Source organism: Cryphonectria parasitica (genome assembly GCF_011745365.1).
Source record: "Cryphonectria parasitica EP155 unplaced genomic scaffold M406scaffold_8, whole genome shotgun sequence".
NCBI lineage: Eukaryota > Fungi > Ascomycota > Sordariomycetes > Diaporthales > Cryphonectriaceae > Cryphonectria > Cryphonectria parasitica.
In genome coordinates, this window is record NW_024468916.1 from 2690990 (window position 1) to 2707003 (window position 16014).

At 54.6% G+C, this 16014-nt stretch overlaps 3 protein-coding genes across 3 annotated transcripts; all 3 read right to left on the minus strand.

The window, feature by feature from the left end:
- Nucleotides 1-1957: 1957 nt before the first annotated feature.
- Nucleotides 1958-3727, minus strand: M406DRAFT_358134 (beta-lactamase/transpeptidase-like protein). Its single transcript, XM_040923805.1, has 2 exons — nt 2679-3727; nt 1958-2546 (listed from the first exon to the last, which is right to left on the minus strand). The coding sequence occupies exons 1-2, from the start codon at nt 3710-3712 to the stop codon at nt 2093-2095; spliced, it is 1488 nt and encodes a 495-aa protein (XP_040772872.1). The 5' UTR covers nt 3713-3727; the 3' UTR covers nt 1958-2092.
- A 2001-nt stretch (nt 3728-5728) lies between these two features.
- Nucleotides 5729-7564, minus strand: M406DRAFT_64975 (uncharacterized protein; the record flags this gene model as incomplete). Its single annotated transcript, XM_040924908.1, has 4 exons — nt 5729-5759; nt 5805-6034; nt 6068-6477; nt 6541-7564. The coding sequence occupies 4 exons, from the start codon at nt 7562-7564 to the stop codon at nt 5729-5731; spliced, it is 1695 nt and encodes a 564-aa protein (XP_040772873.1).
- A 1681-nt stretch (nt 7565-9245) lies between these two features.
- Nucleotides 9246-14940, minus strand: M406DRAFT_295601 (uncharacterized protein; the record flags this gene model as incomplete). The annotated part of the gene is made up of 7 exons (XM_040919201.1): nt 14646-14940; nt 14470-14574; nt 14116-14402; nt 11746-14062; nt 11549-11688; nt 10316-10581; nt 9246-10227 (listed from the first exon to the last, which is right to left on the minus strand). The coding sequence occupies exons 1-7, from the start codon at nt 14683-14685 to the stop codon at nt 9246-9248; spliced, it is 4137 nt and encodes a 1378-aa protein (XP_040772874.1). The 5' UTR covers nt 14686-14940.
- Nucleotides 14941-16014: the final 1074 nt, after the last annotated feature.

Sequence of the window (16014 nt, forward strand, 5' to 3'; positions counted from 1 at the left end):
GTTGCCTTTCCGCCGAGAAAGCACGTCAAGGAGTCCTGGCAGTTTGAGCTTCGGGTCTCCAAGTAGCCGAAAGAGGATATTCTCAATCTTGTCTCCGCCGCAACCGGCGTTCAACACGGAGCCGAGTCTGCCGAACGCCTTGTGTTCCGAGTCCTTCGTGATCTTGTAAAGACCCCCAAGCCTGGAGGTGGCCTTCAGCAAAGGCTCCCATTTGCCATCACAGCTCAGATCTTCTAGTTGGCCTGTAGTCATCATCGTGTGTGATGGCCACAGCTCGAGGCTTGCGGACAGTCCCGTGGTGGTCATGCGCTCGATCATGGAATCACCGAGAAGCACCACGACTGGTGTTCTGTTCGTATTCGCGAGCTTCGGTAGGTGATCTTCACGCGAGGTCTCCAGGGAGCGCTCCTTGGCTCGGGACAGTTTTTTGGCAGCTGCTAGACATGGCGACGGTATGGTAGCTGCTGGTGTTGACGTGGGCTCGGCCATAGTCGAGTGGCTGTCTTCGGGGATTTTGCGTTGAGGTAGAGAATAGTCAATAAAATCAAGGGGACTCGACAGCAAAACGTTGCCTCTTGTCACCGCTCAGAACAGGATGGTGACTTATGTTGTGCGGTTACACTGCCAGAAGAGTGTCAAATGAGATGATTAAAACGAATGTGATGGCACTCTGGGGATGAATGTATAAAGAGATTACACTTTATTCAGAAGGGAATATTGGCTATGACTGGACTAGGGAGATATGCTCTGTCGACTGTGTTGTTGTTCAGCTGTCAATAATCAACCAAGAGATCCACTGGACTGCAACAGTGGGAAGGCGCAGCAGCGCTAGACACGGCGAGGAAAGCACATGTCGACCGGTGACTCACTCTCCGACTTGCCTCGCCTTTTGGTGGCTGGAATCACCAATAAGAAACAATGGGTTGATGAGAATTGGAGTGGGAAGCGCGGTATGGAAATGATCAGCCTCGCAAAAGGATAGGCCTGAGCAGCTGTCCTAGACATCCCACTGTGGTCAGCTCGAATTACCCTGTGTAGCTACACCCATTCTCTTCAAGATATATGAAGTCCAAAATCTCTAACGCAGTCATGTGGAGTCCGCGGAAAGTGTCTGGGTCCTGTTCTCGTGTGGACTGACCACATGCATTTCTCATCTTGTTAGCGACTACAAATCTTGATAGATATTGCCGGCAGCATGGTGTTGTGTAGAATATCAATGGTACCATACGAACACGACTTCAGCGTTGCCCTCGCAAGAAGTCTACGTTATGTGCTGCTCATGGGAGAAGAATTCCATTGCTACCCGCATTTTGTAAAATGTTCTCGACAAGTCACTTCCAAATGCCAGTTCTTCACCGGTTTTTGAGCTGGGAGTATGTCTAATGAGCGCTGCCTCGTTCCCTGGAAATGCCACGCCAAATTTTTTTTTTTTTTTTTTTTGATAATAAGAAACACGAATTGAACTAAAACCTACTTTCTTCCAGAGATACGTACTAATATCATCCTAGAGGAAAGAATAAATTCTCGAACATTTCGAGACGTTAATGGGCGAAGCTTGTTCAGACGAGCCAGGACGTCGTCTCGAGGGTTGGGGTTATCATACGCTGCATATCGATAAGCAGCAAGCCCCTGCTCCCAGCCCCACTCACGTCCAACTACAAGCTCGAAATTTTCGAACGCAATGCCTTTTTCCTCTTCCTCTTCCTTTCTTCCTTTCTTACCAAAGTCGTTCAACTCCATCCAGCTTGGACGTCGGGGGCTCACTTGAACCCTCGACGCGCCCATGGCATACCCATGGGCCTCCAGCGTCAAGGTAGGCATTTGCTTTTTCTTCCTTTCCTCGCGTTATTCAACTTTTCCCTATTGCAAAATGATGAACACACTTCTTAAGAACGGCCAACTGAAAGTCAAACCCATGTTGATCCAACTTATATCAAGCTCAACAGTCTGAATCTTTGCAATCCTTTTTCTTTTCTTACTACTTGTTACCAGCCAATTCGGCATCTTTCAAAACACAGAAAAGGGCTAACAAAGATGTACACAGTGACGCAGGACAAAGCACTTCATGGCCCTTCCCTATTTTCCTCCTGTTCTATTCAATCTTGTCGAACCATACAAGGCCCTCGATGACATCCCGGCCATTGGGCGAGGCTTGTACCCATGTGATGCCCATCCTGTCCACGTGCCCGTCCGGCCCGACCACGAACTGCACGAGCGAATAGCCCTTTAGGGTTTCACCGTGGGGGCTGTCCCTCAGGTGCTCAAAGTTCATCCAATACTCCCCCGACACGTGCTGGAACTGGTTGACCGTGGGCCAGGTCATGTCGGCGCGCACTGCCACGAGCGAGATGTTCTCTCGCGTGATCAGGCCCTCGTGTGCGCTGGTGGGCTGCAGCGTGAAGTTGAGGTAGCCCGGGTGGAAGTACGTGCCCTCGTAAGCCTTGAGCGGGAGAGTGGGCGGGATGGGCTGCTCTGGGCGGTCGGGGTAGAACCTGTCGATGCTGGTGTCGATGGCGGCCTCCAGGTTCTCCTGGTAGCTCTTCATGCTGTGACATGAGAGAAAGACACATGGCAAGTTAGCAAGGCTTCTCCCATGTGTAGTAGATATACAGATAAACCCAGAAGAAGAAGAAAAATAAAAGAAAATAACAGAAATCAAAATCAAGCAAAAGACGTACTCTGCACCCCAATCGTACCTCTCCCCAACCGGCACGCCCAGCCTGTCGTCTACCATGTCCCAGATCAGCTTTCGCGCCAGCCCATTGGACGTGATGGCCGTGTTCCCCAAGACCACCATGCCCAGATCCAAATCCGGGTAAAAGAACACCTCAGCCCCGTACGCATGCATGCCGCCCGAGTGTGTCCAGAACCGATGGCCCCGGTAGCTACTCGTCTGCCATCCCAGCGCATACGCCATGGGCGCGTCGTACGGCGGACTTCCTGCGTCTTCCTCCTCCTCCACTGCCGCCCACCCCTCCGGGTTCATGATGATACGCGGCGTCCTGACTGCCCTGTGCCCTTCTCGAGGCAGCGGGCCTTCCTCTCTGAGCAGCATCCGGATCCACCTCGAGTAGTCCTCCACGTTCGACATGATCGCCCCCGCGCCCCCAATCTCATCCGTCGGCATAAACGGCACTTCTGGTCCGAACTGCTCCGCGTGCCTATCCCACGCGTAGCCCGAAGCCAGCCGGTGCTTTCCTTCCTCCTCCTTCTCCCCCGCCGCCAGCGCATCCTCCAGCGAAAAATACGTCGACCTCATCCCGAGCGGTTCCCACAGCCACTCCCGCAGCAGATCACCCAGCCACACATCCGTCTCCTCGCTCCCTCCTCGCCTGCCTCCCACCAGCGTCTGCACCGCATGCGACGCCGCGACAAACATGTGGTTACAGTACTGCCATTTCGTCCGCGGCGCCGCATTGGTAGGCAGGTGGCGCAGCAGCCGCGTGCCGTCACGGACCGACGCCTTGCGGCGCGTGGCGTTGGTGCCGGGTGTGTCGTCGCGGCGGATGTGTGAGCCGGCTCGGTCGTGGCGCGGCATGCCTGTGCGGTGGGACAGGGCGTCCTCGAGGGTGATGTGCGATGTGGCCCAGGCGTCGGAGGGGCCGAGCACGAAGTCGTCTGGGATGATGGAGGAGAGCGGGGTGTCCCAGGAGAGAGGAGAGGCCGGGGCGGGGAGGGCGGAGGGGATGGTGTAGTTGCCGCTTTCGATCATGATGGCGAGGATCGCGGCTGTGAAGGCTTTGGTGGTGCTGGCGCAGTAGAAGAGGGTTTTTGGGGTGACTGGGGTGGAGGGTAGGGTTGCCAGACCGTAGCCCTATTGAGAGGGGGGTAAGCAACGGAAGGAGGAGGAAGTCAGTCTGGGCAGTCCAGATTGTGCTCGGAGGGATTGGCGTTATAGAGGAGAAGGAGAAGAAGAAGAAGAAGGAGGTGAAGATGGGGATGGAAGAGACACCATGCTCCTGTCACTAGACAAAGGAAGCACACTACTCCCTCTCCTTCTATTTCTCTGCACTCTGAGAGAAGATATATACCGTCACCGGAGAACCAAGATCTCAACAAACAAAATCATTACCCAATCATCATACCTCAGTCCAAATGTCCTCCCCATCCACCACTCCAATCGCCAACCCCGGCACATGCCACTCCTCCAACAACCCCTCAACATGCCTCTTGTATTCCTCCGTAAACGGACTGCTTCTGCATTCCCCTTTCTTCTCGTTCTTGTCACCCTTCATGGGTTTTTGTCCCTCACCATCGTCGCCAATGCAAGCTGGGGAACCCTGCGCCTCGCCGAGGTTCCTGCTGCCGAGGAGCAGCAGAGCGAGGGGCGAGGAGGGGCGCATGTTTTCAATGCCAGTGCTGCCTCTTACAGTCGAGCAGGGACGTCACGTGGGCATCAATTGGGTAAGACAAGCTTGTTGGCTGGCAAGCAGGAAAAGGATACAACAAGAGTAAAATAGGAATTACAAGGTGGAATAGGGTGAAAACAAGGACGTAATGTGTAGATCGAGTTGAGCTAGGACCTGTTTTGGGCGGATACTGATTAGCCCGGCTTACATGCGATAACGTCGCCGTGCAGCGAATATTGATGCTTAGACGAGGGGTCGTTGCGGAGAGCACGGAATTTAGCCTAAGTAGAATAATGTGCTTCCTTCTCGTTTTTCTTTCTTTCCACGAGGCCCCCCCTTTCTAAGCCGTGTGTAGGCTGGTAAGTCGTTTGAAAAGGCGATTGATAGTTTCACCAAGGCAAGACAAGATAGGCAATCAACGTATCCGGTTTACGCCGTATCCATTTGAGATCTGCAGCTGTGACGGATAGTCTAGACTAGAGACCAGCCACTCTTTCACCAGACACAATTACACGTATCCGCTCTCATTCTTTCGGGTATGAGCATGACTTTCCTGCTTTCCACTGATCAACTCTGAATAACGCGGAACCTCAGATACATGCCTGTCTGTGGTCGCGCATCGGGGCCTTTATCAAGTCAAGGAGGGGGCCAAACAGTCAGACAGTCAGCTAGGTTTAGCATCCTAGAATCTCCTGCAGCCGTAACTTTGACCGTGTCCCCGTGGCCGAAGCCATCCCGCCGTTCAACAGGTCTGTTAGAGCTCCAGATTCGCCTTCAAAGACGAGAACAGCAGAACCGATCCGTCCTTCAACGTCACCGGTTGTAATCCTGACCCTCTATCCCTTGATCCAACGCTGCAATTGCCCGTCTGTTTTGAAAGAGCTCGAGTGCACGAGCGCGTACCGCTGTGGCTTCCTGGACACCAGGCAAAAAGGAAAATGATGTTTCTTGACCTTGCGATATCGGGAAAGGCCCCTCTCGCATGATGGTGGTATTTTTTTTACCCTCAAGGGCATTCGTTATCGTAGTACGCTGCAGAAATCCCTAGCCTCCTCAATGATGACTGGCCGTCGCACACTTTCCGTCGAGTGAGCGTTCAACCTTTCTGCGACTCTGGTATTTACAATAAGCCGTCGAACCATACACAAGCTGTAGCGTTGATGTAGCTGGCAGGTCAGCCAAGGGTGTCGTTGAGTCTTCATTGTCCTTGGGGGGGGGGGGGGGAGCGACATCCACAAGCCCTTCTAGCGTAGCGTTGCCAGAAGGTCTTAATGCTTCCTGCAGAAAATAACATCAAACATCCAAGGTTGCCTGGGCAGCGCACTCAAGACGCCTGGCAATGCCAGCCGCAGGACACCTCGTTGAGCGAGATTTACTCCTCACAGCTCTTCCTCGTCTGGCTGGGCCCTGCTCAGCTGGGAAGCAGGTGCTGCTGGCGCTGATGTTGAAACTGACCCTGCCTGAGAGACATTGTCCAGAGGGCCGGCGCGTTGCTTCTTGAGGGGACTACCGACGATGGTGTCATCCGGAAGACTCTTGCCAAAGGCTGTGGTGCTTGAGGGCAGACCAGGTATATTTCCAAGACCGGAGAAGCCAGTGGAGATGGGTGGCGAGCCGGCTGAGCTGGCCCCGAGGGTGGGTGACTTCTGATCGGTGGGTGTAGAGCCTCCCAGGTCGGTCGATCGCTGGCGTTTGAGCTGTAGTTATCAAGTCAGTACTTGGGTGTGCGCCGAACAAAGGCGAGAGGTAGGGCAGTGCAGTATACATACTCGAATCCTATCAACGCCCTCGGCCAGCTCACCAGTGAACTTGGCATCCTCGGGGGCGCTGCTGGACTTGACCTCTTTCTCGTCAAGATCCTCCATCTTGCCTAAGATCTCGGGCTCGTCATCGTCGTCCTCACTGTCCTCGTCCATAGCACTTGCTGCTCCATTACTCTTCATTCTGGACTTCCTACGCTTGGTTGACTCGGCCTCCTGGTCCCTGAACGCGGAGAAGCCCACAGTACCGGTGGTCTTGAGGGGGCCGAGGTTGGACAGATCGAGCTGACCAGACCGCCGCTTCGCAGAAGGCGTGGTCGTGGGCTGCGGCTTAGACGTCGGAAGGACGCCCATCTTCTGCAGTTGACCTGTACAGCATGTTAGCTTTGGCGCCTTGCCAGCGTTAAGCAGGGGCTGGAATGAGTACTCACGGTCACCGCGGTAGTAGAAGGTGAAGGTGGCGTAGGGCTTCTCGGGGCCGTCGATTCCGGTAACCGTCTGGGTGCTGATCGTCTTGGGGTCGAGCGACTTGGGTTTGGCAAAGCTGGTCGTATGCTCGACATCGGCATCGACACCGTTGGAGTTCCCTCCGTCCACATCGTCGTCGTCGTCGTGCGCACCAAACTGTGGGGAGTATTCGCCCTTCTTGATCTCGCCCGAGGCTATCACGCGGAACATGGCTACCTTGATCTGGCCGGCAGCCTCGGGGAACTCGTCCTCGGAGTCGGACAGCGAGTCGTCATCATCATCATCCAGAACCGCCTCGACGGGCGACGCCTCGTTGGTGTAGCGCAGGGTATCTCTATGACCCTTGGGCTTCTTATCATCCACCATAGAGGCTTCGCCGCCCTCGGCCCTCTGCTTCCGACGTCGGCGCTCGAACTTCTGGCGACGCTTCTCGAGGCGCTCCTGGGTGTTGGAGCCCTGCAGGTCCAGGCCGTTCAGCCAGCGCTCCAGGCCAACCTCGCGGAACAGGAACTCCCTCTCTGCCAGGCCACCGCCTTCTGCGTCAGGGACCTGAACCCATCTGCTATTGACCCAGGTCTCTTCACCCGGCCGCAGCAGCGTGGCCACCTCCTCCTTGCCCCGCCCGTCAAAGTAGATGTAGGCAGCGACTGTCTCGTTCTCGGAGTTGGTCATCGGGATGTAAGGGTGGACGCCGCTGCCAGCCTTGCTTGAAGACACATCCAGGGCGGCGAACTGCGGGGTCGGCTCGGGCTGGTCGGGCGATGGCTTCGGAGTCGAGTAAGGGATGGGCAGGCCAGGTGTCAATAATGTTATCGAGATGGCGAACTTGGCAGGCTCCGTCTTGCCCGAATCCTCGCTCAGGGTGGGGGACGGGACGGGGATGAAGCTGTTGATCCGAGAGAATTTGGACTGCCGCTGCATGCCATACTCGGGGAGAGGGCTGCCATTGGCATGGATGCTGACAGCTATGCCCTTGAAGCAGGGCATCTTGTCTGCTCACTAGTGGACTCCGATGGTGCTTGCAGCGTGCAGTCTACTTTTGTGTCTGGTGTTTATGTGTTGTCGTGGTAATTGTCCCGAGAAGATGGGATAACAGCCAATGTTTTGAGGTGGTTTGTGTGTCCAAGTCGGGGCCTGAGCAGAGATGTCTTGGGTCATACCCCCACCGTCAGTCAGGCGCAACAGGGAGAGGTCTTGACAAGCCCACTGTGAAGGGTTGCTTGATCCACAAAGTACAAAGTGCTCCAAGTCGTGGTTGGTACTAGAGTTGCTCAGAGTAGCAGCCTGGTGGTGGTGCAGCTGCTGAGAAAAGGAGTTGGGAGCAGGAGAAGGAGAAAATCTGACGTCGACTGTTTGTTGACTTTTGGGAGAGTTGCTAATCTCCAATGTTAATGGTTGATGTGGGGTCCGAGGACAAGGGAAGAGGTCAGGGCCTGGGTGCTGCAAGATCTTCTGTCGCCTTGTTGATATTGGCCTGGGGCCTGTACCAGCACGGGCACTTCAAGGTCCAGGTCGCCTGAAGGGAGACTCGATATCGAAGGGGTGACTCCAAGGGGGACGAAAGAAAGGAAAGGGGAGAAAAGAAAGAGAAAAGACAACATAAAAAAGACAAAGGTTGAGGCTAGGCAGGTGCAGCAGCAGCAGCAGCAGCAGCAGCAGCAGAAGCAGATGCTGATGCTGATGCAGTGGAGGCGGAGGCAGAGAGGTAGAGGCAGACAGTGAGGTAGCAAGGCGATGCGGGTTTGAACGCGCTTGGTGATCACCCCCGTCAGGCTAGACCAGAGTTGGAGAGAGTCGATTGGATCCAAATGCTCTTAGTGGACTGACCTTGCAGATTGGCTTTCACAAACTGGGCGGTGGAAATGCAGCCTGTCTCGTCCCACCACAACAGCTTTGAACCCCCCCCCCTTCTCCCCAAAATTATTATTTTGCGACCCTGTGGGGGGTGGTGCTACTATGGTACATGTACATTAGGGGTCACCTACACTGTGCAGACAGAGTGCTTGAAATAAACACAAGTTCTCCAGCAGCATTGAAGATAGCAACCTGTTGTTCCTTAGGATGAGGTTAGGCTCAGATGATATCGCCTAGAGCTCCCGCTATGGGTGAGATCTGGTGATGGTAGGTCTCTCTGGTCTGCTGGGATGATCTAGTCAGTGTTGCTCTGGTTGCAAGTGAGGGGTTAGTCACACGCCAAGATGTCTCTATGCTGCAGAAGGTGGCTGGCAGGGTACCTGAGCCTATCACTCCAAAATTTCCACTGTACATTGAGGCACCACCCAAGGCGTCCCCCATTCTTTAGCGCGCCAGACGCCTGGGAGTCAAGTTGTGTTAGTTTTTGGAGCCCTTCAATTGCCTTGGGAAGTTCGCTAGCTGTTGGCAGATAAGGAAGACAATAAGGATCATTGACACAGTTTTGTTCTCCAATCTGTCCAGATGAGGTCTTCCAGGACATCTATGGATAACAATGGTAGGCAGTCTCAATAGGCAGCATGAAAGAGAAACCAAATCCCATAGTCGTGGTGAATCAATCAATATGTGCTATTGGTGGGTATCAGGTACAAAGCTTAGTAAACAGATCGAATCCAAACGCCTTTTCTCTTGATTCCCCCATGCTCTCTGTCGTTGCTGTGACTCGAACCATCTCGTTATGAGAGATGGCCTGTATTCAAGAATCATTTCGCCGTCCAGACGCCCTCCTCCGCAAAGTCCCCGGCCCATCCCTCTCGCTAAAGCTCGTTCCAATTCCCGAGTCCCGTCCTTCGTCCTCACCATACTCGTCCACACCGGCATCCACACCGGCATCCTCATACTCATCATCCGCCTCCACGCCCGCGGCCGGCGGCATATCTGCCTGCGGCGTGGACGCCGTCACGTCGTTGGTGTGAGCCGGCTCCGGGTCGTAGCGCAGAGGCGGCTGCTGTGAGGATGTCGGAAACGTCATAGGGACGTCGTCAAGAGTCTTGCCGCTGGAGTCACCTTCCCTCTTGATCTTCTGCGGAGGTTGACTTGTCTGTTCCTGCTTCACCTTGCGGTCTTCGCGGTGTCCGTTGAAGATGAGACGGAGGATGAGAATAGTGATACCGAGAGAAAAGACCTCCCAGAGCCAGAAGAGCGCGGTGAAGAGGAGGAAAGACGTGATCCACCACGTGTGCATAAACCACCGTAGTCCGTGCAGCTGTGCGGTGATGGTCACAGAGGCGCTGTAGACCTGCAGCGTCTGGCCAGCCTGGACGTCTAGTACGAGCGTGGTGGGCATCATGGTGCCAGGCCTGAACTCCAGGCGCTCCACCATCGGGACCACCAGCCTAGTGGTCTCGGATGCCGGCACGAAGACATGATAGGCGAGGAACAGCAGTCGCGAGGCGAGGGAGACCAGCGGATCCGTGTAGGGCACGATAGCCGGACGCGTCGAGGTGTAGAGAATATTACGCCCCTCCAGGACGCGCACTGGATTCGTCATTGGTAATATGACACGGCTGCTGTCACCGGGTTGGTTATCGAGGAGGTGCAGTGCGAGCATGAAGTTGCCGCGCTCGAGGTTGGCGGGTGAGTTTGGGAGATTCAGCGTGACGGAGATGTCGTAGTCCTGGTAATCGCCAAACTTCTTGTCTGCGAGAGTAATAAGGCCGTAGGGATTGACCTCATATCTGCCACAGCGCCACCCATCGTCAGTCCGCAATCACAACTACTCCCCGCCAAGTCCGTCCCAGAGTAAACAGCTGCCGCTAGACTTACCCATATTGTAAATGCACCGGCAACGTCGTGACCTGATCGGGAAGATACTCATGATAGAACGCCAGATACGAGACTGCCGCGCATCCAAGGAGGAATGTCGAGACCAGTCCCAGCAACACACTCGTCAGTGCGGTCCGCTGGGCCGTCTTGCTCGTCAGAGCACCCCAAATGCTACCCGCCGTGTATGTCGTAGCATTGTACCCAGAGCGCAGCGTCTCAGCGCCGCTGCTCACCAGATCCATTCTGTGGCGTGTTGCGACTGGGAGCTTAAACTAAGCGGCAGGTGCCGCGTCGCGAGACACGATGTTATGGGTGGGTGATTGGGAAGGGGTGTATTGCGCGTGTCGAGAGAGGCTGTATGCTGTAGTAGGCGAATGTGGTGACAATTGTTCACTGGGAAGGTAGGCCAGGCAATGTGGGCCGATGTGCTGCTGGAAAGCTATTAGTCGCGCGGGATGGAGCCTGGGAAATGGCTAACTCGACGTCATAGTCTTGCAGCTAGGGTTGCTCAGGGTTAACCTCCAAGCTCATCCTTGTGTTAGCAGCTCTAAGGGTCTTCCTCACCAAGCTCGTCCTCTAGCAACACAGGGTAGAGGCGCCACGACATTTTCTCGCGGACGTCCCTGAAGAAAACCATGACAATCTCAGTACAGTCTGATCTCTCTGAAGGCTGCAGCGAAAGGAGCTCATAACTATAATTGATCTGTCTCTTCTAGGGTTCAAAGGTCGAGCTGCTCTGAGAAGTACAATCTCGGAGCATCCTCTTGAAGGGCTGGCCAAATATAATACAATCACACAGGGGAGGCAAGATACAAGCATCAATTTAAAGTGTTCGCATGCATTTTCTCCGTAACTCATCCTTTCATACAGATATACCATGGATATCATCATTTCAGGCCTCCTATAAACATCAAAGCCATACCCCCCCTCTTCGTTTGCACAAACCCTGAAACAAAGACAAGCTTAAGAAATATGACAAGTCTGCCTACCCACGTGCCACTCTCGTCACGTAAACGGACCATGGTTCGTGTGTTCAGACTGTTCAGTAATCATGTGTAAAAAGAAAGATGCCTTCCCCCCCCCCCCCCCCCGCTTTGAATGCTAAAATATGGCTGATGGAGCTCGTGGGCTGTTTACCAACATCAAACAAGAGAAAGAAAGCAAACAATAAACGCGTGAACGTGGCATAAGCTGGTGATGCACCTAGATGGGTTGCAAGTAGTTGCTTGGGACCAGCCCGCTGTGGCCGTTCGCGCTGTGGACCTCGGCCTCCCACCAGCCATCGTCTTGGTGGCGGAGCACGGCGAGGATGTCTCCCTTGTTGAAACCGAGTTCTTCGGGGATTGCGGCTTGGTACATATACATTGCACGTGCTGCGAAGTTGGTCAGTCAGCAAACAGACGCCACGCAAATTGACGGACAACACTTACCGAAATGCAGAACTGGCCGGCCATCCTTGGTGTAATGCTTCCCACTATCCGCAACGCTCTTGCTGCGCTGTCTTGACGTCGGCGCGATTTGCCCCTGAGGTTCGTAGAGGCTCATGCCTCGGTTGCCCTGGCTCGTACCAGGCCGCCCGCCTCGGCCTCTCATAGAGCCGCTATAGCCATCGTCTGTCGGCGCTGGTGACATTCCTCGTGCCATATCAGGGTGGCCGTTGCTAAGATTACTACCAGCCCTACTGGCAGGCCGACCATAGTCGCCCCGGCTAGCAGGACGCCCGTAGTCCCCTCCGCCACGGAATGGCGCAGGTGATGCTGCACGGGGCATATCGTTCGGCGAGTTTTGGCGGTAGAAACCCTGGGATGAATGGTTGTCCATTTGGACAGAGCCATGTCGAGAATTCGTGCTTCCGCGTGGACTATTTGCATACGTATTCGGTGACGCGGATTCCTGATACATACCCGGTCTGGGAGACGCGCTTCTCGGCGCTGCCGGAGACGCGGCTCGGGGCATATCATTGCCACGAGTAGCTGGACGAGAAGACGATCGATAATTACCAGATCCAGGCCGATCTCCAGTGAAAAGATTCCGTGTCCCTTGGGTATATTTCTGCGACGTCTCCTTCATGGCTCTCGAGGTGACTGCAGGGGACGGAACACCCAGTCGTTGGGGTGGCTGGTCATAAGAGGGCGGTGGCGTCCCTCGCATCCCAGCTGCCGCATTGCTGGGGCCCCCAATGGGTGCTGATCTTGAGAATGGCTGGGCGCCAGGAGCGGGAGTCGCGATGCCGTGGTAGTGATCCGCTGACATGCGAACTGTCGACTGCTTGTTGACGGCTACGCCCTTCAGTTCTGCCAGTGCCTGTGCAATTGGGTCGTCATCCTGAGGTTCTGGTTCGGCGGCGGGCTTCTGCCGGCCTGGCAGCTTTACGGGGAGCACATTATCGCCAACATTGATTGCAACATCAGCATTAGCATCGATCGGATCGGGGCTGGCAGTTGCCCTATCGGCCAACAAACTTTGGCTTGATCCGCCTGCATGGAACTGACGGTTGGGACCAGGATTGCTGTTCCCGCCATGCCAGGTGTTTCTGCTGTTTCCTGACAGGTCTTTCGGGTCCCTGATACTCTTGCGTCGGCCAAAGGGGCTGTGGTTCTGGAAGAAGCCGCTCTTCTTCTTCAGCACCTTCCTGTCTCTCTCTTGCGCGGGCGAGACTGGGGACATCACCGGGTCCTGCTTAACAGGCGAGACAGCTCCACTCGTCGGTTCGTGGCTAGAGAAGGAATAATCGCTGCGCTCATCTCTGCTGGTCGGTCGGTCGGAGACTGAAGTTGCGCTGACCTGAGACCCTAGGTCCGAGCCGTTATGAGTGTTAGGCCTGCAGAGCATCGTCATGCCGTCCATGGGATAGGGGTCGTGAGGAACAGGTGCGAACTCGTTGGGGTCGAACTGCATAACGTTAGTTATCTGTTGCATCCTATCGTCACGCAGCAGCGGCCAAAGTCGTCCTGGAGATGCAAGGCAGAGACAATCCCTTCGCGCCTCGTAAGATATGACATTGACAGCTGCCTCGTCCGCTTTAACATCACTCACCTCTGGTGGCTGGATTTGTCTCTGGAATTCCCGAGAATCTCTGGAAGTGTCCTTTGGTGCCTTTTGGGATGTGACTGCCTGCTCCCTCCCGGGAGGTGTTCCGACAACCCCATGGCCCAGCTCTCGGGCCAGAGCAGATGTCGGGTCGTGGTGAGATTCGTAGGTGGAGGGTTGTGGTGACGAGGATCGGAAAAGAGGATTTATGCTCCGAGGGAATTGTGCCACAGAATAAGCCTCGTCCTCAGAGATCTCGGACTGTGCGTCTACATCCCCTCGACAAAAGTTGATGTATTTCGGTGGATCAGGGATCTCCTGGCCAGTGCCCTTGTCACGGATGAAGTGGATAATGTCCTTCTCAACTTCCATCTTCTCCAATGAGAGACGGATCTTCTCGCATGATGCATCATCACTGACGCAGACGGTGGATGCGATGTTGGCAAAGGTCCAGAGGCTGCTCTTGGTAAAGTCGAGCCTCTCCTCCTCGAGGTCCTGGAACTTGTCTGCTGCAGCCTTCCACTCCCTGTTCCACCTTACAGTGGTTTCTTCTAGGGCCTTGACAGCATTCTCGTACTCCTGGTTCGAAGTGGCCAGGCTGATCTGGGTCTTCTCGAGCTTCGCCTTGTTTTTGCGCTCCTCCTGGCCCATGACCATGTGGCCTTGTGCGAGGTAGCCCTTGATCTTAAGACACTCCTGCTCGTACCGATCCCGGGTCTGCAGGCGTTAGACACTAGAGGCCGGGCCGAAAGTGTGTGCGCGTGACTCACCTTGTTAACCTGCTGGGTCTGCTGCTGCTTGGTCTTCAAGAGCTTCTCGATACCGTTCTGCACGATCTTCCGTCGCTCCTTCATACCTCCAGCGAAGGCCGTTAAAGGCTCCTCAAGTTCCGACCTCATCTGGGCGGCATTGTTCTGATGCTGTTTTCCCATGCCCTCGACCTCGCCACGGAGTGTGTCCAGTGATGTCTTCAGTGTTCCCATCTCCTGAGAGCCTAGTGCTTTGCGGGATAGTGAGAGCAGCTTGCGGGCATATTCTTCTTCGATCGATGCTCGTGCTGCCAATTGCCGTGTCAGCCAGTCCGATTATACTATGAACACGCGCTCGCGTTCGAGAGATCTTACCATTATAGAATGAGCGAAGTTCGTCACAAGTCTGCTTGGCAGCATGCATACGCTCAAGCATGGGCGTGACACCCGCATCTTCTTTTCCCCAGAAATTGTTGGCAACTAGAAGGATAAACGTATATCAGTACGGAGTCGGTGTAGAGCTTAGCAAGGTGAGAAGAGCGTGTCCATACATGAGAGAGCCACCGTGGGCCCTTCAGTTGCTGCCGGCATCGTGGCTATCTGCTATCCAGCAATCTGTCGCTAAAGACGCCTTCTCTTTGCTGCGTTCAGTGTCCAAGGGCTAAGCGGGTCGATCGACGTCGAGCACGTCTGCAGGCACGAGACTGGCAATGGAGCGGTGTCGACTGCTTAAGGAGATATGAGAAAAGTGAAAATTGACGATACGCTCTGAATGTCGTCACGATTGAAAGAGGATGGAGAAAGGACGACCGAAAGAAAAACAAGGAAGACGGTGATCATGAATCCAGGCACAGATCTGAAATGGATATTCCTCGAGTCGAAGCTGGTAGGGGACCAACGTAGCCAGCCTGGACTGAACCTGAAGAAGTGGATCATGGTTCCAGGTGGATAAGTGGGAGGCTGGGAGGTGTTGACCGTCATTACTATTTCGGTGGAGTTGGCACAGCAACTACGAGCCATGTCGCGTGCCTATGGCGCTACTGTACATACTGCAGTAGTATGTACGTACCTTGGCGCTTCCCCCCGGCCACGCCTTTACCTGCCCCACCTGCCAACTGCACAATCGCTTGATCCTGCCTGCTCCCGCTACCTGCTCCTGCTTCCTGCCCGGCGGCTCAGTGCCTCGGTGCCGGTGGATAGACCCCACCTTGGCCGACATTTCCTGAGCTGCCCCGGAAAATCGCTACGACTTCAGGCAACATCTCACGCCCAGCTGAATGAAGTCTGCCGAAATGTGTGTATATATTTAGCTTATGGACCACGGCATACAGCAGCTACCGCAGTGAGCTTTGAATGTACAAGTCAGAATGGTGGCACGGAGAAACCAGCTTTATTGGTTTCACACAAGCTTTCAGATACGATAGTTGTCACACAATGTGTTGTTATTTTCTAGCCTCCTAATTGAGCCGGATATGAAAACGTTCCTGTACCATGGTAGACTTTGAGAGAGTAAAGGATGCGGTAAGCCCTCAGGTGATAACCCACCTAAATACTGCAGCAACTTCAGTAAGAAATTCCCAAACAATGGGGGGTGAAAGAGATCTGAGGGTTAGGGTTCGTATGGTGGAGCAGGAGCTTGGACCAACTTTTGACTCAGATGCCTGCCCCCTCTCTCCTTCCCCCCTTTGGCTGTAGTTAGCGCACAGACCATGCCTCACAAGGCTTGCACACCTTTGGAGTAGCCGTTGGAGCACCACCGCCGCTGAACTGGCTGACTGGCTGGCTGACTGGCAGACTTCAACTCGAGATCGGCAAAGTAAAAGCTCGACCTGAGACAACCAATCCACCAAGAACACTGCCATCCGAACCCCAACATCTGCAACTCTGGTACCTCCCTGGTCGAATTTTCTACTGACAGCT